At 40.6% G+C, this 27,733-nt stretch overlaps 3 protein-coding genes across 6 annotated transcripts; all 3 read left to right on the top strand.

Moving 5' to 3' along the window:
* Nucleotides 1-676: 676 nt before the first annotated feature.
* On the top strand, nucleotides 677-8,871 carry scel (sciellin). Of its 3 annotated transcripts, none has more exons than XM_086092007.1 (19): nucleotides 677-947; nucleotides 2,383-2,461; nucleotides 2,605-2,667; nucleotides 3,398-3,457; nucleotides 3,651-3,683; nucleotides 3,771-3,806; nucleotides 3,956-3,994; nucleotides 4,098-4,169; nucleotides 4,250-4,297; nucleotides 5,037-5,099; nucleotides 5,206-5,250; nucleotides 5,339-5,407; nucleotides 5,489-5,575; nucleotides 6,847-6,912; nucleotides 6,999-7,118; nucleotides 7,201-7,275; nucleotides 7,376-7,484; nucleotides 8,340-8,442; nucleotides 8,524-8,871. In XM_086092007.1, the coding sequence occupies exons 2-19, from the start codon at nucleotides 2,400-2,402 to the stop codon at nucleotides 8,538-8,540; spliced, it is 1,167 nt and encodes a 388-aa protein (XP_085948133.1). In that variant the 5' UTR covers nucleotides 677-947; nucleotides 2,383-2,399; the 3' UTR covers nucleotides 8,541-8,871. The 3 variants fall into 3 exon arrangements, with proteins under 3 accessions (XP_085948133.1, XP_085948134.1, XP_085948132.1); XM_086092006.1 differs by having other exon boundaries at nucleotides 678-947; nucleotides 7,198-7,275; XM_086092008.1 differs by lacking the exon at nucleotides 3,398-3,457 and having other exon boundaries at nucleotides 7,198-7,275.
* A 1,190-nt stretch (nucleotides 8,872-10,061) lies between these two features.
* Nucleotides 10,062-21,574, top strand: slain1a (SLAIN family member 1a). 2 transcript variants are annotated; one of them, XM_086090406.1, is made up of 9 exons: nucleotides 10,062-10,709; nucleotides 14,020-14,165; nucleotides 15,214-15,330; nucleotides 15,905-16,006; nucleotides 16,806-16,955; nucleotides 17,028-17,363; nucleotides 17,628-17,837; nucleotides 18,823-19,156; nucleotides 20,565-21,574. In XM_086090406.1, the coding sequence occupies exons 1-9, from the start codon at nucleotides 10,249-10,251 to the stop codon at nucleotides 20,638-20,640; spliced, it is 1,932 nt and encodes a 643-aa protein (XP_085946532.1). In that variant the 5' UTR covers nucleotides 10,062-10,248; the 3' UTR covers nucleotides 20,641-21,574. The 2 variants fall into 2 exon arrangements, with proteins under 2 accessions (XP_085946532.1, XP_085946531.1); XM_086090405.1 differs by lacking the exon at nucleotides 17,628-17,837 and having other exon boundaries at nucleotides 10,164-10,709.
* A 1,755-nt stretch (nucleotides 21,575-23,329) lies between these two features.
* Nucleotides 23,330-26,947, top strand: kbtbd7 (kelch repeat and BTB (POZ) domain containing 7). Its single transcript, XM_086092079.1, has one exon. The coding sequence runs from the start codon at nucleotides 23,629-23,631 to the stop codon at nucleotides 25,501-25,503; it is 1,875 nt and encodes a 624-aa protein (XP_085948205.1). The 5' UTR covers nucleotides 23,330-23,628; the 3' UTR covers nucleotides 25,504-26,947.
* Nucleotides 26,948-27,733: the final 786 nt, after the last annotated feature.

Here is a 27,733-nt window from a genome sequence, read left to right as displayed (position 1 = left end):
ATGCCTAAAATAAAATGTAAATAGTCTCCCTTTTGGATGGCTGTTGATCAGTTTTATTTTGATATTAATAAGGATATTTGAAAGTGTGTCACGCAAAAGTGACATAATCTAACAGCAGCCAATAGAAAAGCACCTTCAGATGACGTTGCTCCCAAAACTAAAACTAATACTGGAACTAACTAAAAGTAAGCATTTATGAAAAAACTAAAACTAATCAAAACTAACAGAACCACCCTGAAAACTAATTAAAACGAACTAACTAAAAAATAAAAAAAACTCAAAATGAAATAAAAACTAACATGAAAAATTCCAAAACTATAATAACCCTGCTTCTGACATGCTAATATGCCACGACAGAGTGTTTGGAAATCATTGATTTACTGTATGCTATTGCCTACATGTGTACCTAATATTGTGGCCTGTGAGTGTATAGTCTACTGACGTTGCTCAGTGAATATTCACTGGACTCACCTTGTGAACTACTACGGATATAAAGTGCAAAGTCCCCAGGTGGTTTAAAGGAACAGTCATGTAATGCAAAGTAAAACTTCCGAGAGAACCAGTTGATTTGAAAAGATATATCTGCCTTTTACACATTTTTTGTGACGTGCTTACATGCACTCCCACACCCACCCGATGTCTGTCTGACGCCTGGAGTTGACGTGCAGGTCCTTTAAGGCGCTCCACCTAAATTCCAGCCGCGTCTCAGCGGGCTCGGCGGCCGATAAACTTGCTCCATGTTGATGACAAGCCTACAGAACACTCACTTTTCTCTTTTCGTGAAGCCTCGCCTTCCCCAGTGTGACCTCGCACTCCCCTCCCCTTGGGTTAAAAGTGCTTTGCCGAGGGTGTAATTGCACACGGCACTGTAATATACAGGTGCTAAGGAAGGATTTAGAGCTCCATTTCGTTCCCGCCCTGCACGGAACTCACAACTTTCCATAGAGGTACGCACTTTTCTTTACTTTGATTACTATGCTCTCCAAAAAGATCAAATATTGACTGACTGTTTTATGTCAACAGACTTCCACACTTGATTAGCGAAAGTCGATCCAACTTTACTTGCTTGAGTGATTATAAGGCGGTAATTAAGAACAAATATTGAGTAATGAAATTCGCCCCTCATTGATTTGCTTGTGTTATTCATTAGCACACACATTACATAAAGGGTTAGGGTTATTAAGTTGGCTTTCGATTCTTGGGACTTAATTATGAGAGCAGGGACAGGAGCAGGAACCTTTTTAGTTGTCTGAGGGCTATACTAAATGTATGTGGGGGGAAAAAGATCTCTCTTTATCCTCTTTAAAGGAACATTTTAACATTCATAACTCTCACACAAGCGACACAAAATAAGGTACTGGATCATAAAACTAAAATAAAGTAAAACTGCTCACCCTTTGAAACTATGCATAACAAGCATTTATTATATTACTTTTAAATAACAGCTCCTTTGAGGTTATGTTTCTTAGGGTCAAATGTTTTCGGTGGGCATGTCACAAAGCATGTAAATGTTTGCGTCTTGACCATGTAGTCTACTGTACTTACACTATTTTTCAGTTGGCTACATTTAAGTCTATACATAAACACTCGAAATAAGTCACATTTAGTTTTACGCTGACTATTTAGATTTTATTTTAGGCAGATGGATGTGAGCTCATCCCTTTCCCATTAGTGTAGAAACCCTCATTGAAGCTTTACACACATCTTAAAAAAATGCAGAAGTGATCACCAAAGTGTCACTAATGTTAATGACTCATGTCACTCATATGTTCTACTATGTATTTCTGTGTGTTTAGTGAGGGTGTGTGTTGAATGGAACGTGGAGATATGTTCATGTGGGCTGGGATCCAGACAAACCAGTTTTAAATAGGCAGCTCTTTTATTCAGCACACAACTCATCTCAGGTGTTACCAAACGAGGCATAGATAAGCGAAGTGCGCATCTCGACTGCACGGTGCATTATGGGTAGCGGCGTGGTGCATTGTGGGTAGGCTAAACTACCATACGGTCATTGAAAATGAATTGGATCCAATGGAATGAGCTCTGATTTCTAACAGTTCAACCGCTAGAAAGTTTCTGTTTTTTATTTAATGTATCTTAAACAGGCATAGCATGTGGTTTACTGACTTCGGGGGTTGACTTGCAAGCTTTAAGGTGTACAGCTACGAGAGCCATGAAGCCCAGCCAACAACGACATCTAGTGGCCATAATACGCTAGTGTGTAGTGCATATACGGTATCGGTTTTTAAAATGTCGTTCTCTTGTCCTTCTGTTTTCAGCACATACAGCTGAAAAAAATCAACTTGAGATATTAAATGCATGAGTAGTCATGTTGTTGTTGTGTTATTAATATTTATTAATCATAAGCATATCTTTTTAAAGCCAAGAGCGTCCGCACAATGTCTCTGCTGAAAGATACCAGTTGGATCCGAAAAGACCTGGATGAGTATGAAGCTGTCGAGTGAGTACAATTATTTAATTGAGAGAGAGAGAGAGAGAGAGAGAGAGAGAGAGAGAGAGAGAGAGAGAGAGAGAGAGAGAGAGAGAGAGAGTGTGCGTGTAACTTTTACGTCTGCCTTCATTTGTTGTCTTCTTCTTCCACAGGCGAGATCCAAACTATGGCTCATCTGTTCTCAGCCACTACAGATCTACCGATAGTCTAAGCAGGTAAAATGTAAATTCTTCTCTGGGGTAAAAAACCTTCACAACATTTAGAAATACAGTACTGTGTTTATATGATTTTCATTGGGCAGCCAATGTTGCTGAAAAAAACAGCCCGGTGTGAATATACTAATGGCTCATTTTTGTACAAGGCTTGACTTTGTATTCTGTTACAGCAGAACATCCAAAATTGAACACAATCGATTCTGTGTAGCTGATTGACTTCCATGTTGTTCGAATTCCCAAGTCTGGTTTTCTCGCAGGAAATAATGTGACGTAAATTACTGCCACTGACCCAAAAGTTTAGGATAACGTTTCAATTAGCATTTCATCTATCTACTGCATGCAAGTGTAATAATAATAATAAGTTGACCACTGTATATTATGGTTGTTATTGTTGGAGGACTTGTTGATTTGGATGCTCACCAAGCATCAGTCATGTTGAGGCTTGTTTTGTTTGACTTTTTAGGCATTTTTCTAGAAAAAAAAAACACTCAGGGTTTTCCACTTTGAAGGTTCTACTGTATAAAAATGTAATAATGACAATAATAATGGACATGTCGCCATGTATGTGAAATGTTGTGGTGTGACTCGATTTTATCAGTTGATTCTTTTCTTTGGTTTTTTGCCATCGTGTCGGACTTTGAACTTCAAATAGTGGCTGATTTTTATTCAATTTCCTACTAAAGTATTGATTTATTTTTATTTAATTTACTTTTTTGCGTGTTGCCTACAGCCCTGTGACAGAAAAAACACAAATGACCAGGTCATCATCTGTACAGGCTCTCAGCAAGAGGTAAAACTCTGGTTCAGCAGGTTCTCATTCTTTAGCATTTTCGGACGTTTGCAGGGATTTTATTTGCTATTTCATCAACATGCCAGGACCACAGGAAACTAAATGGCATGTGTCTAACATAGAGACCACTAACACTACTGTAAATACAAATGAATTAAATTAGCCAAACTGAATGTCATTTTTATTGTCATAGATTCAGCGGGAGTCAGGATGAGCTGCCATCCAGGTTTGTGTCAAATTTGTTTTAAAAAATGTTCACGAAAAAGTGCCGCAAAGCCTTTTAAGTATTGCTTTTCTGCCTTGTCACACACAGCTCCTACACCAATTCCAGAGTCTCCTACACTCAGAGGTAGATTTTTCCTATTAAAAAAAGAAAAAAGATATCAAGCAAGTTGACTTTGCAAGAAGTGAAGCGGTTGCAAATATTCCAATTTCCAGCAGATATTCCAATTTCCAGGCCCTTTATGCAAATTTTATGTGTTAATGTGTCTCCTCCAGCTCCCCCTCCTACAGGAGAACTGACGAACCGGATTCAAGGTGTGCCAGCAACAGTCATTCATGCATCCAAATTACATTTAACCAAAACAAAAACAAAAAACACGAGAAAATATTATTTTTGAAACTTGTGTTGTATCTTCAGCACCACCACCACCACAGTGAGCAAGGACGGCAAAATCACCGAAACCACGTTCACCACCAGCCAGAGTCTCAGGTAGAGAGCGCCCTGTCGTGTCATTGGATTGTCGTTTGTCAGATTATAACAAAATTGTTGTTCTTTTTTTTTATTTGCAGAAGTCCTACCAGGACATTCAGCGAGCGAGTGCAGTCCTTCAGCAAAGGGTAAAAGCTATTAACTCATTCACTCCCAGCCACTTTTACTGTTTGACTGAATGTTGACTGATTTTGCAAGGCCCACGGAATATTCTCTTCTTTCATCAGGAAAAAAAAGATTTTTCTGCATGTCATTTCAAATACACAGACACAACTAAATATTAGGCCTACTTATGTTGTAGTATAGGACAGTATAATACGAGTAAGTTCAACTAAGCTATGTCTGCCACCTAGCGGTGAATGGTGCATTTACAACTTAAAATATACAGACAATGCATATTCGCAGTTTGGCGAAATTTTGCGGATTTCTTTTTGGGTTTATATTATTTATATTTTGTTACTTTCTGGCTCCCCCATGTATCCCCAATTTGTTGTGGAGAAGGTGTATTGAAAATAATAATAATAATAAAAATAAAAATAATAAAAATGAAAAAAGGAAAAGGTGTATGTTTATCAGCAGATGCCCATCCCTGCTCTAAAATGTCTTTAGTGAGTGTGAGTGGCTGGTTATCTATTTTTGCCCTACAATTGGCTGGCAACTAGTTCACGGTGTACATTGCACAATGCCTCTTGCCTAAAAGCAGCTGGCATCGGCTCCAGCACATCCGTGATCCGAGTGAGATAGGCGGTACAGAGAACGGATGGCTGTATAGTATTCATGTAGTATGTAACAATTGTAGCTCCCTTTCTATTGCTTTAACGGCATGAAATAGCAAAAAAATAAATAATTATTTTTGTATGTCCTCAGTGCTGAGGACAAGCTGTATGATTCGTTTAACCCCAATACTATCAGAGATGACATTGGAGACAGGTGAGACATTCATCCACTAGTCACATTAAAGAAATTGATTTTTATTTGTTAAAAGTAGTGACAAAACAGAGTAAAAATGACATTATTTTCCCTGTGGTTGAACAAGTCTCTCCAGCAGCGAGACAATGACTGTGACAAGGAGTATTAATGGGTAAGTCTTACGTCTAATCAGTGAAATAAATAATAAACGGGGACTGTATATGTGAGTCATGTATGTGAATGTTGTCATGCGCTCGCAGGGCTGAAAATGAGCTGTATGACACCCTGCTGCCAAAAGGCATCTCCTCCGCTCAGTCTTCATCTTACAGGTAAGACCAAAGCCATGGTTGTGCGACAAGCTCACATCCCACAATCGACACTTTGACGATGTTCTTGTGTCTTTGTGTCAGCACCTCGAGCATGACAAAGAGAGAGCTAGTGACGATGGAGAGCAGCATAGCGCCACTAAATTCTTCGTCATCCCTGCGTTCCACCAGGTAAACATGCATGCGTGGAGAATGCTTCAGTATTTATTTGTTGGAATATTTTTTTTTTTTAGGACTTTAGGCCATTACTGTATATTTGATACATTACATCAAGTTTACTAAACTTGAGTAGGGGAGACCGGGGCTAGTTGTCACATTGCAATTTTCTTCTCCACCAGCGGGCACAACAAAAAAGTGGAATACTAGTTTTCTTTGTATAAATGGTCAGGGGTTTTGTACTGTCTGAGAAGAGAATAGCACATTGTGAGCTGCGATGAGTGCCAGTACCCGGTAATCTGTTTTGCGCAACTTAAAGTAACATTTTTCAACCATATATTTTGATACAGGCGCCGTACATAGACAAATTCATTCTCGCAACAAATTATTTTGACTTGTTAGAGGAGAGATTCAGGCATCTTGTCATGCCTCAGTCACCTCTCTGCTTTAAGCTAACTTTAAACTAGAGCAAGTATTAGCCAACATGGTAGTTTGGGGCAACTTGTCTCAGTCATTTTGGGGTTTGTTGTCACATTTGCAAAGAATGGGCCAATGAAAAAAAAAAAGTTTACGTATGCCAGAATTGTTCTTCAGATAATAGAATTTGATGAGTGAGGAGATTAATTTGCCACGTTCTGGTTCATTGTTTAAAAATGGAACTACAGTTTGCGCACATGTCAGGACTGGTTAAAGTTTCATGATAAACCATCCATCCATCCATTAACTGAAATGCTTAATTTTTTGACGTTCAATTTAATCTCAAATTTCCAATTTAAGGGGGGGCTGAGAACTATAACATGCCGGCAGTTCCTAAGGACTTGAAAGTTTGCTAAATTACTATTCAAAATTTTCTAGAACAATGATAAACAATTTATCTGGCTGTAAAAATAAATAAATAAAATACATTAAAAAAAACAGGAGAACAAAGATAAATTTGCCCTTATTTTATTAGTTGCAAAATCCAGTGTGACATCTTACCCCATATAGTGTGACAATTTACCCGTTGGTGGGGCAACGTGTCACATGTTCACTACCTCTATTTGATGGCTTATAACTCTGCCCTAACAAAGTTCATGAAAATGACATGAATACAAAAAATATACATAAGACTTTGGTCTTTCATCTAGTACACATTTGTTTATACCAAGAAATATATAAAAGTATTTAAAAAAAGATACAGCTAGCTCCAGTCTCCCCTACTTATGTTCTATACATGTCATTGAAATTCCTTTAACGTACTATACACCAATAAACGATGCCACCATACTTTTCCCTTTGATATGCAGCCGCTCTTACACTGATGAAATTCCCAGCGCCCGTGTAACCTCTTACACTGTCAGCAGCCTGCCCGGGTATACACACACACACACGCACACGCACACGCACGCACACACACACAGTGTGTGTGTTCACTAACTCTGTATGTCTTTGCACTCAGTGACGAATACGGCAGCAAAAGCGGCAGCTACTATTACTCCTCCTCCACCTCATCCAAGCCCACCTATGAATACAAAAGTATCAGCGGCCCCACTGAATACTCCTCCACTTCATACAGGAGGTACATGCATGCGGTATGAACTTGAATGTGAATTTATAGACCTGAAACGAGAAAAAAAAATGGAACGTTACTCTTACAGCAGCAGCAGCAGGTCTGACAACATGCTGTCGAGTCCCATGACGTCGTCCGTCAAGACTGTCTACTCCAGCTCTGATAGGTTAGTAAAGTGCTTTAGCGTTAGATTTCAATGCTTTTCATGCATTAGAATTGACTTCAGTAGTACTTATATACTGTATATCACATTATCAAAAATGTAGGACACCCCTTGATAGTGAACTTTGCACCTCCTGCCACAAGCCCTTCAATGGTGATGCCAAGATGGTCCTGGATGACATGAAGATAAACTGCCATGCTTTCTGCTTCAAGGTGATTTTTTAAAAACTCAAAATATGGTTCCGCGGAAGGTTAGAGAGGTGTAATTAATTACCTTTATTTTAACAACTTTTTATGTATTTTAGCTACTTAAATCTAGAGGCAATTAAGGACTGAAATGATTATTCGAATAATTTTATTACAAAAACAAGCCAATGCAAAATCTCTGCCTCGAAGCTTCACATTTTCCACACAGACTAATGTTACTTCATACTCATGCACCAACTCACCAGGTCAGGCTCCACCTTTTAAAGCCACACACAATCAAAGTCACACATATTATGTTGTGAAACATGAGAATGGTAACACCAAGTGGACAGTAATAATGCCTGCACCTCGCATGCACATTGTTATTTAATAAAGCAAAAATATTTTTTTAACATTTCTCAACAATATTATGTTATATGTGACCTCACTAGTCTAAACATGACATTCTGATTAATATTATATTAACTCATATTCCACTAGTGGGAGGGGGGGTACTTTCCCTTTAAATAATTGGCATAATCATCAATTTAAAGAAAACATGGCACCTGTAAAGCTGATTATTCCAACGTTGACCAGCTAAGAAGTCGACAGAGAGCAAACCATTTTAACACAATTCAAATTTTAAAAAATTGTATAACCATGTGGGGACTAATAGTATTGATTTGTGGAAAAATTATGACATTAGAGGTTTACTGTAGGCCCAAAGTTGATAGATAGATAGATAGATAGATAGATAGATAGATAGATAGATAGATAGATAGATAGATAGATAGATAGATAGAAAGAAAGAAAAATAAGGATTTTTGAATGTGCCTTTTATTGTATTTCAATTAAACATGGACAACGGATGTGTGTGCGCAGTGTGAGGTGTGCAATGGCACGCTGGGCCACCTAAAAGCGGGTGACTGCATGTGGGTGTACAACCACATGGTGCACTGCGAGAACTGCTTTGACGTGACCAGAGGTAAGAAACACATCTCGTAGCTTTTAAATACAAGGGCAAGGCAAATGAGTAAGAAATCAAATCAATGTTTCATCCCCGCAGAGAAATGGCGTCACTGACTTGGCACCTCAACTTCCACGGTGGAAAAAAAAAGCAAGTGATTAAATACATAAATAAAAATGTGTAAGGGGGTTGGGTGGCCATGAGGATTCTGTTGCATTTATATTTGTATCAATTCAGGTGCTTTGGGATGATCATGAAGGATGGACAGGTCTTCGTAGCATATATTATAGCAGACAGCTTCAATAGATATACTCAATATTTTATTTCTAATATTCAATGATGGCTTTAAAGGGACTCTTTGTTTGTAATGTGATAACAATACTGTAATGTGGATGGCCGGGGTTGTTATTCCTGTGTGCAATAAAAGCAGTCACTGTATTGATATAAGGCTATTGTCTCATTGTCATTCTTATTGTAAATCCTCCGTAGTTACAAACATAATACAAAACAAACATATTGCCCTGAAACAGAACAAGAAAAAAACAGGTAAGAGCAAGAAACAAAACAACTCGTAAAGAACATATCCGTTAGAAGGTGCTGCATTGGGTCTTTGTAGATGTAGAGAAAGCCTGACTGCATGAGGAAATCTATAGTGGCAGAAAAATATGTTAGAATGGTACAGACGCGGTCAGGTGCGCTGCAGGTGTGACAGAGAAGTTTTAGAAATAGAAATTAAAAAGAATTGTCATATATTTGTGGCGCTGCATCAGGGATCAATCAGATCTGCTTTGCAATAACGACGGATAGGCTGACACATCAGGTTAGACTGGAATCCCCATTTGATGATGTTTGCAGTTGACATTGTGATCGACATTAATATTTGAAATATTCAAAAACGTTAGTTGAACATGTCCCTATAGGGCCAATTATTTTGTAGTAGCTCCATCATTTTTTCCCAGGCCTGTTTCATGAGTTTTTTTATTATTAATAATAATTCTGTTCAACCACAATTCAAAAGTAATGTCTAATTTTCATTGGTTCATTTTCAATAAATCTTTTATTACTTTATTTCTGTGACCACTGTTGTTTTTTCTTTCATTAAGAGAGGGCTTACCCACAATTTTGTCCATGTGAGAAAATATGTAATATGAGTCAGTTTTGACAAATGAGGGCCTCCACTCTAATAGTCTCTATTAAATGTCTCCACGGTTGACTATAAAAGAGACCATTCAACCATATATGATGAAATATTATAGTTTTCCAAAAATTTACATAAAAATCACAATCTAATTTGTTGGCCAAGAATGTAAAAACACACAAGGAATTTTTCTTCAGTCATAACCAGTCCAAACTGAATGAAAAGCCTGGCATTTTGCTTTAGCTACCTTTGTAATAAGTTCATTTGTAGTACATAGTCAATCAGTACAATCAGTTTTAGCATTTATTTGAAAGAATCTTATTAAAAATACATATTCACAGAAAAAGTGCACATTTGAGGTTTATTATCTAACATCATGCAATGTTTAAGTCTCTCCTTGGAAAATGCCCACCCACTTTTTTTTTTAAAACACTTCCTGGCCATGTGGTGTCCAGGACACTGCTGACCAATCAGAAAACAGCTTGTAAGTCATGCCAGCATCAGCATCCTCCGCGCATGTGTGTGTGATCGTGTGCGAGCGTGAGTGAATGTGTGTGCATATGAGTGTGTGTTGCGTGTTCAAACCGTGGACGTGGGCCGCCTCCATCCGAATTAAACCATAAAGGACTCTCTTTAGTGTTAAAAGCTGGACGCGAAACGTCTCTCCATGTGCTCGTCGGCGGCAAATGGACGCCGAGGTGCTTCTGGGGCCCCCCGTGATGGCGGACGTGAACGGCAACAATAAACTGGCCAACGCGGAGCTGGAGGTGCTCAAGCTGCAGGAGCTCGTCCGCAAACTGGAGAAGCAAAACGAGCAGCTGCGGAGCAGGGCCAACGCTGTAAACAATTATCCCGTCGCCTCCCGCCATCACCATCTCCACAACAACCACCTTTATCTCCAGACGGGCTCGCCGGCCGCTTGTCTGCCCCCAGCCAAGGAGCCTTTCCCGGCTAAGTGTGAGAGCCAAAGCCCCCGGGAGCCCTTCGCCTATTTTCAACCCAGCTCGTCGTCTTTCGGTGCCGCCGAGGAGGAGGATGACGGGGTTGTGGAGGAGGACGAGGAGGAGGATGGAGGCACGACGGTTCTGGATGAGGTTGACGTATTGGACCTTAGCACCGTCCTCACTGTCTCGGAACCGGATAGCTGGTAATACTCTTTTTATTTGCAGAATTTGATATGTAGAATGCAAAAATCCCGTTTTTTTCACTCAAGTTGAAGTTTTAAGATTGCCTAAATGCAAACAAAAGGCCTCATATTAGGCCTACATCGCCATATGAATTAGATATTCATCCACCTGTGAGACATATAGATCTTCTAACCATTACTATGTTATGCTGCCTGCCCTATACATTTTGCTCCTAAAATGATATACCCTGGCAGATTTTGTACCATCATTATCATGAGTGATCAGGCAAAATACTTTCATTTTATTTTTTAATTGAGATTCAAATTAAAATCAGAATCAGAATAGCAATATAATTAGAAAAAAGTTTTTTTTTTAATTGCCACGGTATGTATATTTATGAGCCCAAGTGTGTATATTATGTTGTAATGTTAAGTCGCTAAACACCTCCAGCACCTATATAAAGAAATATGTTATCATTAAAGTCAGTTTTTTTTTTTAAATAAGGACCTCCACCCCACCTCTAACAGACGGCTGGTGGATTTTGTAGTAGAGTATAAGAGAGATCAGGATTATTCCAAAATGGATTTGTACAAAACACCGTAAAGCTGATTGATAGGCTGCAGTTGAGTAAATAAACACCTCTTACACCTGCAATATATGAGGAAATATGTTGGTGTAAAAGTGGAGGCCTCCACACAAATGTATGCCTTACCACTAATAGATGCCTCGTATGCTCTGCAATAATCAATCATAAACACCTCTGGCACATATTTCCGGATAGATGTTATTCTAAAAGTACATTGAAAGGCATTCTCCATAATAAATGCCTTAACCGTCATAGACACCTGGTAGCATGGAGTAAATAAGGATCCGGTATACGGAAGTATTCATTTCTAAAATTTGTTGGCACGTATCTCAGTTAATTGGCGCTATTATTTACACATGGATTCAAGAGCTAACTCGCCCATTTGAACTCTGCTGCAAACCAAAACAGCAGCCCCTATGAAGTCTTGGGTGAATTTAAATGTGGATAATAAACAAATTCCCTGCCAAGAATAAAAGATGATGCTGTGTATTGTGGAGAGGGCATTGACTGAGAGTGCATTTTTTTCCCCTCTTAAGACTTAAGAGATCCTTGCCAGCGTACATTTGCGGGCATGAGAGCGACATTATGGGTTGGGAGGCAGGCCGGTATTTTGCATCTGCGATGACAACGCCGACTGCTGCTCATGTGTGATGTGATGATGTGGAAAGTGGAGCACACGGATGAACGCAGCCATGACGGGAGGCAACATTGAGCCGCTTGCCTCGCCGCCATCCTCCATTTAGAAGACAAGCGATGGCCCCGTGTAGGCGTTTGACTGTGACCTAGATGCTAATAAAATGGGTCGGCGTCAGTTGAGATGCACTCTCATTGAACTCCGCGAACGTGTATATATTCAGATCAGGATATTTGTATTGGTGAAACGGTGGCCCACGCTCTGGCGCCGTGCCTCAATTCATCGCCACGTCACCAAATAAGATGCTGGCGTTTTCCTCGCAGGTAGATGTCATGTGATTAACTTTTAGTCTGACTGACGTCTTCACCACAGTAACACAGAGCAGAAGTGGCATTTGTAAAGCTGACATTTACAGTGGAAGGAAAATACACAAGTGAGTAATGTCAACAAAAAGTATCAGTGACCCTTTAATGAGTGGTTTAGGTCAAAATAACTATTTAGCATGTGTTATATAATTAATACATGCTATATATCATATTTTCATTGAATTACACAAATGTACTTAAATAAAGGCCTACATCCAATAACTGCCTCAACCCCAAAAGGCCCTGGGACTCTCTACAGTTAAGTAAATAAATGTTATACATTACATTAGTACATTTTTTTTTTATGTGTTCCTCAAATAAAGCCCCTCCATTAACACCTTTCCCCTCGAGACAGTACTCTCTGCAGTTGAATATAAAAACACCTACCACTGTATGATATTTTTTTTCATTGTATTTTTTTTTTATGAAAGGGGAAGTCACCTTTAAATATTTCTTGACAATAATATGTTATATGTGACCTCACTAATATTACATTTGTGGCGTTATGAAGCAAAATCCAGCCGTTTTTTATCCATCTCAGTGGGGTGGCCATTTTGCCACTTGCTGTCAACTGAAGATGACATCACAGTTGCTTAGGTCTCAGATAACAACCAATCACAGGCAAGCTTGGTTGTTGCCTGAGAAACTGTGATGTCATCTTCAGTCAGGCGCAATTTGCAAAATGGCTCTGATATTGATAAAAATGGCTGTATTTTGCTGCTTAACTCATATTCCACTTATGCAATATTAACCAGAATACCATATTTAGACTAGTGGGGCTGCATAGAACATATTGTCAATAAACATTTGGGGACTTCCCCTTTAAATAAAACTTTATTTGAAGCAATCCCCTCTAAAAAAACAAAAAACACTTTGCATTTATTTGAGTAAATAAATGCCCCAGGCACCTACATAAGCGAATATGGTTTTATTATGAAAATACAATTTTACAAGTAAATGCTCCCTGCCTCCAAATAAACAAACTACCCCGATGGTCCTATCAGCAGTTTAGTAAATACATGCCCATGGACGCAAATACAGATACTTTTATTATTTTAATTGTACAAATGAATGCCCCCAATAAACACTTTATCCATATTAGATATTTGATTCCATCTGCAATTGAGTAAATGATCATTAGTAGTAGTAGTAGTATATTAGCATCTTACTGAGTCGCACAGACTTGCAAGTGTTGCTTTTTCTGCAGGCTTCGTTCAGTGTTACAATACGTTGCAAAGACACTCACCAGACACTCTCAAACCCTTTTTATATTACTATTTTTTTTCTTGTTTCAGAGTAATTTTGAACATGTTCAAAATTTGAAAAAGCAACACTCGCTATGTGTGCGCACCCTCACAATCCTGCGCCACTCTGTGAGATACGGGCTTGAATCAACACTCGGTTCTCAATAAAGACCTTCTGACACTTTATGAGCATTTTAGCTTTTCAAAGGCTTCATTGAAAATTACATGGACTGAACAGCAATAGATTCACCATATAAAGATAATAAGATGTGTTATTATGACGATGTCTTATTTTGTAGATCCATTTTAGGAAATGACACCTCAAGCCTATGAATCAATTGATGGACGTTAATAAGCCACACGGGAGGATGACCCCATAAAAACTCCCTGCATTTATATGCTTTTTAAAAGGTGGCCCTGTAAAAGGCGCTTGACATTTCAAGCAACAGTAAGAGACATTGTCAGTGTGAGCAATAAAACTGCTGCTTGTGTGTGTCTCAGGCTTTATGTGAGCACCAAAGCCAAACTGCGCGGCGGAGATGGTGGCAGCGGTCTCAGCCCTCTCCAGTGGTGCAGGCAGGTCCTGGACCACCCGGGACCAGAAGTGGAGCTGGCGAGGATGACGCTGTGCCACAGACTGGACCAAGGTAACCTGCGAGAGCGCCGCCCGACCCCTTGGATTAGCGGCCACATGTGGACAGCTGTCCCTCTGGCTGTGGACATGTGATAAACTAAGCTGTGACACATGTTGCTTTGCATCCTACACGTGCGCCAACAAACACCTTGTAGCGCTCAACAGGGAATGTAATAAAGATTATTTGCTCTGTAGTGGTCAGCCATGAACAAATCAGATGCTGTACTAACCACCTCCCTAATAAACGCCCCGGCCACCATGAAAGGAAAATAGGCTTTTATTACAGAAAGGAGTTTGAACATCAATGCATGCCCTTATAAATGGCAGACCTTTAAATGTGAGTTAATAAACAAGCAGGTCATTCTTTATGAAAATTTGGAGCAGTGATGCTATGAGTTCCGAGTTAAATTCCTTCCATGACTACATTCCCAACGCTGAACTTTTTAAAAATAATAAAAATAGCACTCTATGATATTGTATCGTAAAACTGCTTAGTTCAAAGTAACCCAACTGTGTGAAATAGCTAACCCAACATTGGGTCCAAAAGAGACCATTTGTACAACGAAGAACTACCTGGTCCCATCTGCAATATGAATAAATAAATACCCAGACACACTAACTGAAGTAAAATTAAAGGAAACACTTAAATAACACATCGCAGCCTGTCTGTTGGTATCTCTTTCAAGCTCTTCACGCTGTCCTGAGAGGCACAGCAAAGCCTCTGGATTTGGATTCATTCCAAATGACCAATAATGCTTTATAAAGCTAATGAAATGGCAGAAAAGCATAAACTGTTAATACAAAAAATGTACATTTAAGTAGGTCTGATTGTGTTTTGGGTTGAAACCCACATACATATGCAATCCCTGTTTATCCTAAAATCCCTCCAGAAAAAAAAAAATCGAGTAATCTCTTGTCGTAATCTAATGCTCATTTCGACGCATGTATGACATCAATAGCGGTATGTCGGCAGAAGATTAATATTTGGGCTGACTGCTGACAGTATAATCAATCTGCCGCGCTACTGCTGACGACCCCTCTCGCTGTGTTTGTGTGTCCAGCCAAGCGGTGGCGAGGAGTCTCCTCCGTCCGACCGTACAGCTGCATAGACGGACTGTCCACACTCAGCTGCCCCGTCCTGCCTTACTCCAAACCTGCTGCAATATCCGAGACCACAGGTAAGAAAACCAGTTGGGTCAACAAAGGAACAAACCCAACTCTTTGGATAATTAGTTGGTTTAACTCAAAAAATTGGGCCAAATAAATAACCCACTAAAGACCAAATGCTAACAAAATAGCTTCTTTTTTTTCTTTTTTTTTTACTTGCAAGTGAATACACAATAGCTTTATGGGAAAACCTGCTTATAGCATTTAGCCTAAAAGTACATTTAAACGTACTTGGAAATACGTTTAAAGATATTTGCAAGCACGTTTGAACGTATTTGCCAGTAAAAAAAATGTCTACTCCACAATGGCAGTTTGACACTTCCGCAGACAGCAACCTATTTGAGAGTGATTCAACAGTGCATCTGCTGGTCACAGCAGAGTAGTGCACACCATTTTCCCCCAGTGAGCAGATTAGATGGGCAGAAAAAGCGATTGAGAGCTCAAACATGCCTAATATGAAAATGGAATTTCATCCACATTTTCATGTTATATTGCACATGTATAAGGTGGCGTGCCAGCGCACTTTGGATTTGCATGTTATCCTGAGTGGGATTAAAATCGCTGTTATCCTTTCCCCCCTTCAAGCTCTGCCGCCGTCACCGTCATCGTCAGGCCACGCCCTCCCACTCAGGCCCAGCTTCAGCTTGGACAGAGCCCCCACCTTCCTGTCCAACTCCACCTTGCACCGTAAGACATTCAACTATATGGACATCTTTACATGTACTTTTGTGCAAAAAAATTCAAGATGTAAAAAATATTGATTCGAGTACGGTAGGTTGAGGTCTTTTTTTTGTGGGATTACTTATTCCTAATGCCACCACAGAAGAGTAATGGCAAAGAGTGAAAATGTGAACAGAAGATGAAACGCAAATGATATTTGCATCCCGTGATGTCATCAATAATAATAAAAAAAGAAATGGACATTGGAGTTAAATTGAACTTCTTTTAATATTTGTGTGATAGCTAAAAAGCACGTCTGTATCCCATGCGCCATTTTCCGTCAGGCCAATGGCAAGTGTGACTGTTGTGGCCATAAAGTCAAATACGCACCACTTGTTAGACAAAGCTAATGCAGCTCCGCTTACTTTTAGTTTGACATAATAGCAGAAGACCCCTGTGTAGAATGTGGCACGATAGTGTTTCAGTCTGGCCACAGCTTGAAAGTGGCTCAGGACCTTCAAGGTGGCAAGTCATGGATGCAGAAACTCATGATGTGGGCAGGTATTAAAGTATGTAAATTAGCCCCATTGTTGCGAAACAGTTGTGCAGGACGGCTCGCTCGCTCGCAGACACATTTTCAGAAATAGGCAGATAACATGAAACTTCCTTGGTTTTATAATTTCTCACTTGATGATGGCAGACCCAACTATTTGCATACAATTAAAAAGTCAATGTTCCATAATTAATTACATAATCGCCGGATGATTTCTGATAAGAAAAAAACGACACAACAAAAGTCAAATAAGTGACCTCCGGCGCGTTTTAGATGTTGGCCGGCGGCAGGCAACCATAAGCCCCCAGTCTTCCCTGGACAGCGAGGCGGGCATTTCGGAGCTGAATGACGACTCTATCTCCATGGGGTACAAACTGCAGGACATGACAGATGTAGAGGTCATGGCCCGTCTTCAGGAGGAGAGTGAGTCAACTTTTCACACAACGTCAACCCAACATCTTACTTTTATTCAAATAAAAAAAATCCTCCTGCTAGGTCTGCGTCAGGATTACGCGTCTACCTCAGCGACAGTCAGTCGTCGCTGCTCCAGCTTCTCTTTGAACTCGCTCCGACGTAGCGACGTGGATCTGGAGGAGGACGACGAGGAGGACGAGGATGAAGGTTACGACCAGCTCCCTCCTCCCCAGCCTCGACTCTTCCGCACGGGCTCGGTGCAGCGCGGCGGCCTGCCTCACTCGCACACCTTTTCTAGCTTCAGAGACTGCAGGCGCAGCTCCACTGCCTCGACCTTCTCGCTCGGGGGGCTGGCGCCCTACACGGGGACCGCGAGCCTGAGCGGGGAAACGCACGCGGCGTACAGGAACAGTGCAGGTAGCTTTGCTTTTCACACAAAACCTTTATGTGGCAAGTAAACATTTTTGGTCACTTAAACTCTACTTTGTGGAAATTCACTTATTGCAGGGGGCTTGGAATGTATCACATGTCTTATCTTTGCATATGTTGTTTAGTCTTAGCCTCGCTTAGCTTTGTTTTGCTAATCTTATTTTAACTTATCTTAGCATATAGCAGAGCTCAGAGTTTCTTAGCATACTTTAGCTTATGTTGTTTTGTTTTTGTTTTGCCATGGTTGTATAGACATTAGGCTGCGGAGAAGCATGCCCAACCTGATGCGAGCCCCGAGCATGCCAAGCGTTCCCAGTATCCCGAGCGTTCCCAGTATGCAATGCCTGGCGTCCCCCGTCAACCCCTCATCCCATGGCCCCTCCTCCCTGCCAACCATGTCTTCCCTGCGCAGCAGCCTCAGCTTTGACTCGTCAAGCAGCCTCGCACGCCTCCAGTACTCCAGTAAGACCCGACTCGCTTAGTATGTATGTATGTAGTATGTCCGTTCGTGATTAAGATTAAGGGTTCTTATCCTAGTGTATCTTATGTTAGCTTTGCTTAATTCAGCTCAACTTTTGTTTTCTTAGAATATTTCAGCAAATACTAGCTTTCATCTGAGACAAAGGTGTCTTGATTTAGTTTAGATTAACCTATTTAGTTTTGTGCGGAAAAAAAAAAATACCCCTCTCGTGATATTTCTGCCAAGAGTTGGCTCCCTTATTATTTATGAATATTTTGTTTTACTTAAGGCTACTCAAAATGTTCAGTAGCATCAGACCTATCCAAACATATATAATTGTATTCATTTATTTATTTATTTGCTTTTTATTTTATTTTATTTTTTTATGGTCACTTGGCAAAGATATACATTAGCTCAAGCACAAAAAGTTGCTCTCTAGCGCCACTTGGTGGATTATGGCTTTTAATATTCTCAACTCACATTTTTTATTTTCCCCGTTGAGTTTAGGCCCCACTGAACGGATTAATTAGGTAATCGTGGGAAACGCACTATAACCCATCAGGTGTACAGTGCACCAAACATATGAAAAATATATAATTTATTATGGGAGTCAAAGGAGCCAAACATTGGACAAATACTACCTGCGTCTAAAATTTGTCTCCCACATATAATAATGACAATAATATTTTAGAAATGATGGATGGTGCCATTTTGAACTTCAACATGTTTGGACAATCTGGGTGACATTTCAGCTACCTAAGTGATTTTTTAATATGCTTTATCTATGAAAAAATACCCAATAATTAGACAAATACTGCACAAGGCTCAGTTTAGGGTATCTTGTCTTAACTTTGCTAATATTAGCTTAGCATTGTTTCAAGTTTTCATGTATCCATCCATTTTCTGAACCAGCATTTTATTACTTAAGGGAATTTTATCTTAGCCTATTTTACCTCGATTTGACAACATCCACCTTGTGTGCTACAGTTCCTTCTCCAGGCCAACTGAGTCAACGCGTCCAGAGTGTTGGCAACTTCCCCGCTGCCGCTCGTCACCCGCTCAAAGCCACCGCCTATGTCAGCCCCACTGTCCTGCAGGGCCCCTCCGCCTTGTCCACTTCCACCAGCTTGCACTCCATCCCCGGCAGCACGTCGCTGCCTCAGCCCCTCAAGCCTGCCGCCAGCTCTGTACCACAGCCCCTAAAGACCCCTGCTGCAGCCACGCAGTCCGCTGTCCCCCGCAGCTCGCTGCCTCGCCCCGCCTCCTTTGTGGGCCTTGGCGGAGCTCCGCGATCGAGCAAACTCACACAACCCACACGCAGGTAAGTTTCAGAAGACTACTCAAAGGCCCAATGTTTAATAAATATGTCAGGAGAAAAAAGCAGGACAAATTTTCCCCCAGGCTGCCATGGCCGCTTCGGAGTGCACCATGGCTGGCCACAACTATACCCTCTAAATTTCAAAACATCCATGATCCAACACAATGGTAAAGAAATGGTGGCCACAGGATGGCGGCATATTGGCAACTACCAATCAGAGGAAAACTGTTTTCCAATCCAAATGAATGAAAACAGTGACCCAATCAGAGCCAAGCTTGTCATGTCAGGAATTCAACTTTCTTAACATCTCAGACATTTAAGACCAACTAAAATAGCTTGAAAATGACCAAATGTAAGATGCATTTCTAATCCAAATTGTCTTGCAAACCTAATAAAATGACATCAAGAAAAGGAAAACAATTGTGGCATGGGGCCTTTAATAAAATCAAATGTTAATTATTTTGTATGTTATTTAACTCATTTACTCGCCAAAACGTAAAGGTGTTCTATTTTAAATGTTTTAGGTGTCACAAAGACGTATTTATATGTTTTTTATGGGGTTTTTTTATGCTAGAGCATACAGAAGGCTTTGATGCAGCCTCTCAACTGCAGAGAACGGTTGAAGTAATGGTGATTATTACAAAAATGGCCAGCAGGTGACAGCAGAGTAAAAGAGATCAACCAGGGCCATGTTGAAAAAAAGCTCATTTACACACAGTTCTAAATAGATTTGTGAATAATGATGAAACTTAGCTATATTCAAATGCTAATTGCTGCAAAACGGAAACGGATAGAAATATACTTTTTTTTCCTGATGAAAGAAGAGACTCTAATCTTTTGGTAGGTTCCATGTTTTTATAGCAATAGAACACAATATTCTGTGGGCCTTGCAAAATCAGTCAAAATCCAGTAAAACAGCCGGGAGTGAATGGGATTGCTTCAGTGAAAATGGTTGCGAGTGAATGAGTTAATATTCAATTTTGTGTTTTGTCTTATTGTAATTTAATGCATAATTTTGCTGAATATAATTTTTTTTTTTGCTCAAAATAGTTTATGAAATATTTTTTTTTATTATTATATTTTTTTAGGGATGGGCCTATACCAGCCTTATGTTAGGTAAAACAAGTTTCTTGGTATCGAACAGCCCAAACTTTTTTTTACATTTAATTTACTTTACTTTAAATAATTTTAATTCATTTTATAATTAGTTTTTTCCCCCCTGACTGTTATACTGTATTTCATAACTGGAAAATCCTACTCATATATATATATTGTCGTTAATATTTCTAATTGAACTGCCAGATCAACACAAAGGCATATTGAGTTCTCGTTCTTGCAGCTTGCTATCTAATGGTTAAAATATGAACGTAGACGAGTGATTGATTATTCCTTTGGTTCCTCTCCTTTGCAGTTTGCTGACACCCCCAAAGAGCCTAACCTCTCTAAGTACCCTGAGGGATGCCAGCTGGAAAGACGGCTGCTATTAACGTTCCACAGGTATCGTCATAACAATGAGAATAATAATACTCGTAATAAACAGGGTCACGCTGAAAGTTACTGACTGTAACAGCATTTGTTAAGCTGCCATCCAAGAAAGAATGACTGTTTTTTCTTCTCTGAGGGATGAAATAAATGGATCCAGCAGGCTGGATCTTAATAATAAAGCAGGGGTGGGAAACCTGTGGCCAGATATGGCCGGACCAAAAACAAATAAGAACTCAGAGGAAGGGATGTACAACAAACAAACAACAACAACAACAAAAACTCCCCAAAACTCAAATACACCGTATACTAATAAACATTTGTTTGATGGTCACATCATATTTTCTTATACATTTATTAAGGACTTTATAAAACTGAAAAGGCCTTTGATAGGAAAAAGGTTCCCCACCCCTGTTATAGACACTTGCAATATTCCACTAACCAGTTGTTAAATGTGAACTTTTTACTACTGTAAGTGTGCGTGTTGATCGGTCGTCTGCAAGCTAAAAACAAAAAAAGAGTCAGGCTTTTGTACTGTACGTGCGTTTTTCAAATATCTCACAAACTTTTGTCACTGTGGTGTAAAAATGATGAAAACTGTTTTGCTACATCCTGTGCCTGTTTGGAAGTGGTGTCACATTCATCATATTCATATCACTTCTATTTACTGGCCTCATCTTGCAGCACTTTTATCAAAATTATGTGAATAACACTTTAAAAGTTTTTGTTGGTTATGGGTTGCTTAAATGATGACCATTTTTTATGTGAATTTTTGGTGTGTATTTTTTAGTTTTTTTTGTTTTGTTTTTCAAAAGGTACTTTACTTAATGTAACCGGCCGATGCATTGATATTGCACATCATCTTTGATGATTTTACCATGTTTATCATGATTTGAAGGAGACGGTGAATTTTTAAGGTGAAATAAAAGGTTTTGACAACATTGTGTTTCTTCCATTTAACAACAAAAATTAATTATTGAAATATTTTTTGATTATTTTCTTTCCATTTGTTTTATTATTGTTTATTGTTTATTTTTTGGGAAATACTTTATTATGATTAAATTACATTTTTCAACTAAAATCCATCCTTCCATGTTCTATAGCCTACCGCTAATCACAGGCATCACCAACTTGGTGCCCATGGGCAACAGGTAGTCCAGTGAAATGATCATTATAGAAACAAAAGTGTAGCATATTGGTATTTATGTGTTTCCAGCTATGTTATATCCGTGATGATAATTATTGTGAGCAATCAACAACATGATTGGTGTTTTCACATATATATAATTAATTAGTAGTAATTCGAGTAATTTTAGCAAATTTGTTATTTCAAAAGTGTGTATGAAACTGATGGAAGCCCATTGCGTTAATCAGTCCCCAAGAAGTAGCTCTCACTTTGAAAGAGTTTGGTGACCCCCTGGCTTATCGTGTTCAGGGTCACAGACACTGTGGCAGCAGGTTATAACAGCTGACTCTGGGCGAAAATCAGACTACACCCTGGATTGGATGTCAGTCAATCACAGGGTACAAGTGGTACAATGAAATCTCAAAACTATCAAGGTATTCTCAAGAGAGGTGTGCTGCCAAGTGTTAGAAAGCTTGGTGATGCTTCTTGCAGCAGGATAGTGAACCAAAATAAACAGCTAAAAACTCACAAATATGGCTATGAGCAAAACAATGAACTATTCTGAATCTGAAGTGGCCTTCTGAGCCCAAAATCCTTTTGAACATCCGTGAAAGGAGCTGATTGAAGCATGCTGTCTGGAGAAGGCACCCTTCAAAACTGGAGTAGTTTGCTCAAGACGAGAGAACCAAAATACTTACTGAGAGATGCAGAAATCTTTTTGAAAATTACAAACGTCTTTTAATTGCAGTGATTGCCTCAAAGGTTGTGCAACAAAATATTAAATTAAGCGTATCATCATTTTGTCCAGGCCTGGTTGTTAGCTATCGGGCCTAAGTAAACAAACCACATTGTATCATACCTTAAATTAAATATATTGATTAGGGCTATTGAGATCTGTTCATGTTGTTAATATGTCGTCAAGATGCAAGAGGCTGTGCTACCTCCACTCCGAGCACCAGAAGCTGAGCAGCAGGGTGGAGCGCTGCCCTCTGCCTTCCTCATCACCATCCACTATGATGAACTTCACGCGAAGACCTCAAGTGCAAATACACCTCTCATAAAGCTTTGCATTGAGTTTGAAATTAAATATTAAATAAATCACACCCAAAAATAATTTTCTTTTTTTCCTCCAAATATTGTTTTCATGTATTGTATTCGAATATATGGGTGTGTGGCAGTTTAAATTAAAGTGTATAAATCTGCTGGATTTTAAAAAATAAGTTATTTTATCATGGATTTTCGAATAATGCTGTTTATCCATGCGAAATTGACCCAGTTATGGCAGCCAATCACAGGCGTCCTTTTGCTCTGACGTAAAACGTGTGAGCTTGCAGTGGGGGAGAGCGGAAGTGCTGTTTGCGGCCTTCACAACAAGGGCTTACTTCTTCTAATTTTAGGCTAAATGTCAAATAAAATGTGTAAAACATGACTAGTTCGGGTAAATATCAACTAAAATAAATTGTACTCATCAAAAAAAGTTATTTTAAAACAATAAAACATATACACACTTAAGACTGCGTTTTATTTTGACACTCCACAGTGTGTATTTTTATCACTGCCCCCCGCTTTCGGCGATCTGTTTCTCTCAAAAGCATTAACACACGGAGTTAAACGGAAAAAAAAAACACGTTTACGGTGGACTTCAAGTGGACATTATAGTCATTTGGAGGCTAAAACAAACTTTGAGGCACCTTAACGTCCACCTAAAGCGTAAGGTAGCTGGTAATTTCCCCCCCCCATTTTTAAGCATATATTTGACGTTTTCTTGTGAGCGGATGCGTCCTTGTCAGCTAGCCGTGGAGGTGGAGCGCGAGGCGGTGTCTTATCTGAAAGCTTCCGCGACGTGAGATAAAAACTAGACCCAAAAATGGCTTCGGTGCTAGGTTGCTTCAATGGACCCGAAGTGTTGGAGGACGTCAGTCACGCTTTAGGTTTGATTGGAGAGTTGAAGGCGTTGTACGACAGCCTCCTGCTCTCGGACGTTACCATAGAGGTGGACCCTGACGGAGAAGCCCTGGAGCCCGGCGGAGGTGGTGTCAGCCGTGGGCCCTCGGGGGACGACCTCGTCCAGCTGTTCCACTGCAGCCGCAACGTCCTCGCCGCCGCCAGCCCTTATTTCAAGAGCATGTTCACCGGTGGCTTGACCGAGAGTGTCCAGGAGAGGGTGGCCATTCGTGGGGTGGACGCGGAGTCCATGACGGTCATCGTGGACTACTGCTACACCGGTAAGGTGACCATCACGGAGGGCAACGTGCAGAGACTGTATGCCGCCGCCAACATGCTCCAACTGGAGTACATCAGGAAGGCCTGCTCTGGCTTCATGACCCGCAGGCTGGATCTCACCAACTGCGTGGGGGTTCTGAAGTTTGCTGACACTTATGACAACCCCGAGCTAAAGGAGAGCGCTCGGGCCTTCATCGCCAGGAACTTCGGCCAGCTGTGCATCGCGGGGGAGCTGTGCGAGCTGGAGCTGCACCAGTTGGAGGAGCTGCTCTCCCTTGACACGCTGGACGTGGCCTGCGAACGCGAGGTGTGTTCGGCCGCCCTGCGCTGGATCGAGGCCAACGCGCCGCCCAAGAAGGAGGACACTCTGCGGGCGCTGAGGTGCGTACGCTGGAACTTGTTCACAGAGAGGGACAAGCGCTACCTGGAAGGGCTGGCGGCGAGGTCCTTCATCGAGAAGTACCTGGAGTCGTTCTTTAACAGGCCCTGCGGCGTGGCCGCGTCTCTGGACGTTCCCAAGCATAGGATAGGCGTGAGCGCCAAAGAAATGATCTTGTTCTTCGGTCTTCCCAACGACAACATCATGTGCTGCGACCCGTACTCCGAGGACCTCTACTTTGTGACGCCTCCTCTTATGGATCTCAGCAGCCAGGATTACAAACGTTCCACCATGGAGTCCCTCATTGCGTGTTCTAGCCCAGAAAACAACCTTTATTTAGCGTCTCACCTCTCCAAACACTTCTGGCAGTACAATCCGGTGCAGAACAGCTGGCAAGAGTTAGCGGAGAGGCCGCTCGGGAGGATTCACTCGGGGATGGGCTACCTCAATGGTCACGTGTACCTCCTGGGGGGAAGGAACCCCGTAACGGACGCCCGACTGAAAGAGGTGGAGTGCTACAGCGTCCAGAGGAACCAGTGGACCTTTGTGGCCCCTCTGCCGCACTCTTTTAGCAAAATGCAGGTGGTAGCGTTGAACGACCACCTGTACGTGGTGAACAAGCGACGCATGTTGTGCTACGACCCGCGCCGCAACCGCTGGCGCCACTGCGGCTCGCTACGGCGCGACAAGCTGCACAAGGCGTGCGTGTACCAGGACCAGATCGTCTGCGTGTGCGACATCCCCGTGGTGAAGGCCTACAGCCCTGCGCGGGGCGAGTGGCGGCGCCTGGCCGACATCCCCATCGACAGCCGCGCCCTCAACTACCAGGTGATCCAACACGGCGGCAAGCTGCTGCTGCTCACGCAGACGCTGCTGCAGCACAACAAGAACCGCGTCCTCATGCACGAGTACGAGCCGATGCGAGAGAGCTGGAAGAGCGTCATGGCGGTCTACGTGTCCACGCTGGGCCCCGTGTGCGTTTCCACACGCGTCTACCCGGCGTGCCTGGGCTCAGCGCATAGCTTCTCAACCGAGGAGGACGACGACAGCGGGTCCAGCGCCGACTGGGACCTGGACGGCTTGACGGACCCAGATTCCGACTCTGCCAGCTCCAGCTCGTTTTCGGACGAGAACTGGTAGTTGGACTTTTACAGGGTTGCTCAAGCTAAATACGTCGATCCATTTTCTGTACCACTTCACAGGGGAGATGGAGTTTATTCTTTAGGGCAGGCTTTCCCCCAAACTTTTGGTTCCTTCCTAGAACTGCAACTTCCTAAAATACATCTCATTTTGACCATTCACTCCAACACACTGAATGACTTGAATATGAACCAAAAAGTCATTGATCCATTTTCCATAGTACTTGTTCTCATTTGGGCCGCGAGGTGAATGGTGCATATCTCAGCTGGCTTTGGTCAAGAGGCACCCTGGAATGGTCAACAGTTAATCGCAGGGCTCGAAGTCATTTGCCAAGAAAGCCAGTCTTGACTCACTTTTTTTTTTCCTGGCTTGTCCTGTGTCGAAGGTACTGAGAGGTGTTGTACACACTGGACTGTCTGCCATTCAAATGCAGGGTTCAAAATGATCAATAGAATTAACTCTCGACTAGTGTTCAGGTCAGGTTGCTTCTACCTGCGCAATTTCCAGTTTGTCAAATTGCAAAAACGGCGCAGCAAAGCGAGTACAGCTTTACAATGTTTATTCAGGGAGCAAAGCGTGCCGAGTTCGAAGTAAAGAGACGAGCGAGGCGGGTGACACCAAGCGCGCCGCGGAGCGTATTTTCTTGCACTTCAGCTTTGTGGAAGGTGGCCGTTTTGTTTCTGGACGTCATATTAGCGATTTGCCATCTTTGTATTTAACGCGTATGAAGATTACACAGATGCTGTGTTGAATTGTAGCTGATTACGCACCGCACTCACGGGGCCAAAACAACACAGTGAGGTATTAATTTAACAATACTGTATATTTATTGTTGTGCTTATTTAACCTGCACTGCATCATACGGAGTTGTTTCATATTGGTTACATTACTATTACAAAATATCATACACACAATGTTAAGAGTAATACCTCCATTGTGCCAGTCAAAACTGATCACTGTTCTTAAAATTTGCTAAATTTTGGGTGCCGGTATTGCACCTAATGACATGGCCCAGTGAGTGCATTATGCATACTCAGGGGTGTTTTTTTTTTTTTTTGTACTTTCTAACAAAATGAATATGACATTGGTGTGTGGGTCTATATCAGTGTTTTTTTTTTTTTTTTTTTTTAACAAGTCTGTTTAGGTCCTCCTCATTTTTGTCAGCTATTTTACCCTCACACTTATTTTCCAAAGTTGTTAACTAATTAATAGCAATTGTTCCCACTAATCTGTTCATTAACACAAACTACAGTACAACTTAAAACTGTTTCACTCCAAGTATTATATCCATAATATCATATTAGTTACTTACAAGTGCGTGTGTGTGTTTTCTATATGGTGAATAAATGCAACTTTAATATATTTTTGATGTGTGCGAAACAAAGAAACTGGATTACAATGGCAGTTGTATTGTACCTGTCAATAAACCAACCGTGTAATTGAATCACAGTGCTTTGTTTTATGTGGAAGAAAAACATCCTAATATTTGTAATGTTTTTATATTCACTTGGCATTTTATTAATTGTATTTTGATCCCTATACATTAACATTTTAATCTCACTATATTTCAACAAGATTCAGTACATTTGAATGATGACAGTTTCAATTGCGTTTATTTGTAGATGATTATAGTTGGAGTTCTCGGTGAGTGGTGTTTTTATTTCACTGCATCGTGATAGGTGTTTGTAATGATATGTTAATTAGAAGTTTTCATTTTTAAATTTGAATAATATACAACAAACCAAGTGAATTAAAAAGTATATTACAATTTAAAAAATATTTGGATGTGTGATAAATTATGCTCTCATTTTTTTCAAACACGAATTGCATGATTCATTAAAACAGGATTGGTATTCAAAATGAATATACAGCTTTGAGTTAAAAAATACAAACGATAATTGGAATAAAAATGTATTACCTTTTTAATCATTATTTTACTGTTTTTAATGTATTATCTATGGGTTTCTGTTTGCTACAACTTAATCGGTCTTAAAAACAGAAATAGAATTGGAATTTTGTTTTTTGTAATATTTATAAATTAATACAAAAAGCAAAGTAAAACCATTAAAAAAAATATTTATCTATTTTAAAATAGTATCCCCCCCACTTTTTTTATTCAACACCTCAAATACAATACAAACAATTGAAGCACCGCATAATGCTACAATCAAGTAAATTACATAAAACTTAAATATATATATATATAAACAACAAAGAAAGAACAAGGGGC

This window comes from Leptonotus elevatus, chromosome 12, assembly GCF_054856555.1.
Source record: "Leptonotus elevatus isolate MCC_2025b chromosome 12, RoL_Lele_1.0, whole genome shotgun sequence".
NCBI lineage: Eukaryota > Metazoa > Chordata > Actinopteri > Syngnathiformes > Syngnathidae > Leptonotus > Leptonotus elevatus.
This window is presented reverse-complemented; position numbering and strand designations above follow the sequence as displayed.

Coding starts and splice junctions, on each gene's coding strand:
- scel (XM_086092006.1), top strand. CDS start 2,400: ATGTCTCTGCTGAAAGATACCAGTTGGATCCGAAAAGACCTGGATGAG. Junction 4,170..4,249: donor ACCACCAGCCAGAGTCTCAG/GTAGAGAGCGCC, acceptor TTTTATTTGCAG/AAGTCCTACCAGGACATTCA. Junction 5,576..6,846: donor TCATCCCTGCGTTCCACCAG/GTAAACATGCAT, acceptor TTTGATATGCAG/CCGCTCTTACACTGATGAAA.
- slain1a (XM_086090406.1), top strand. CDS start 10,249: ATGGACGCCGAGGTGCTTCTGGGGCCCCCCGTGATGGCGGACGTGAAC. Junction 15,331..15,904: donor TGCAATATCCGAGACCACAG/GTAAGAAAACCA, acceptor CCCCCCTTCAAG/CTCTGCCGCCGTCACCGTCA. Junction 17,364..17,627: donor GGCGTACAGGAACAGTGCAG/GTAGCTTTGCTT, acceptor ATGGTTGTATAG/ACATTAGGCTGCGGAGAAGC.
- kbtbd7 (XM_086092079.1), top strand. CDS start 23,629: ATGGCTTCGGTGCTAGGTTGCTTCAATGGACCCGAAGTGTTGGAGGAC.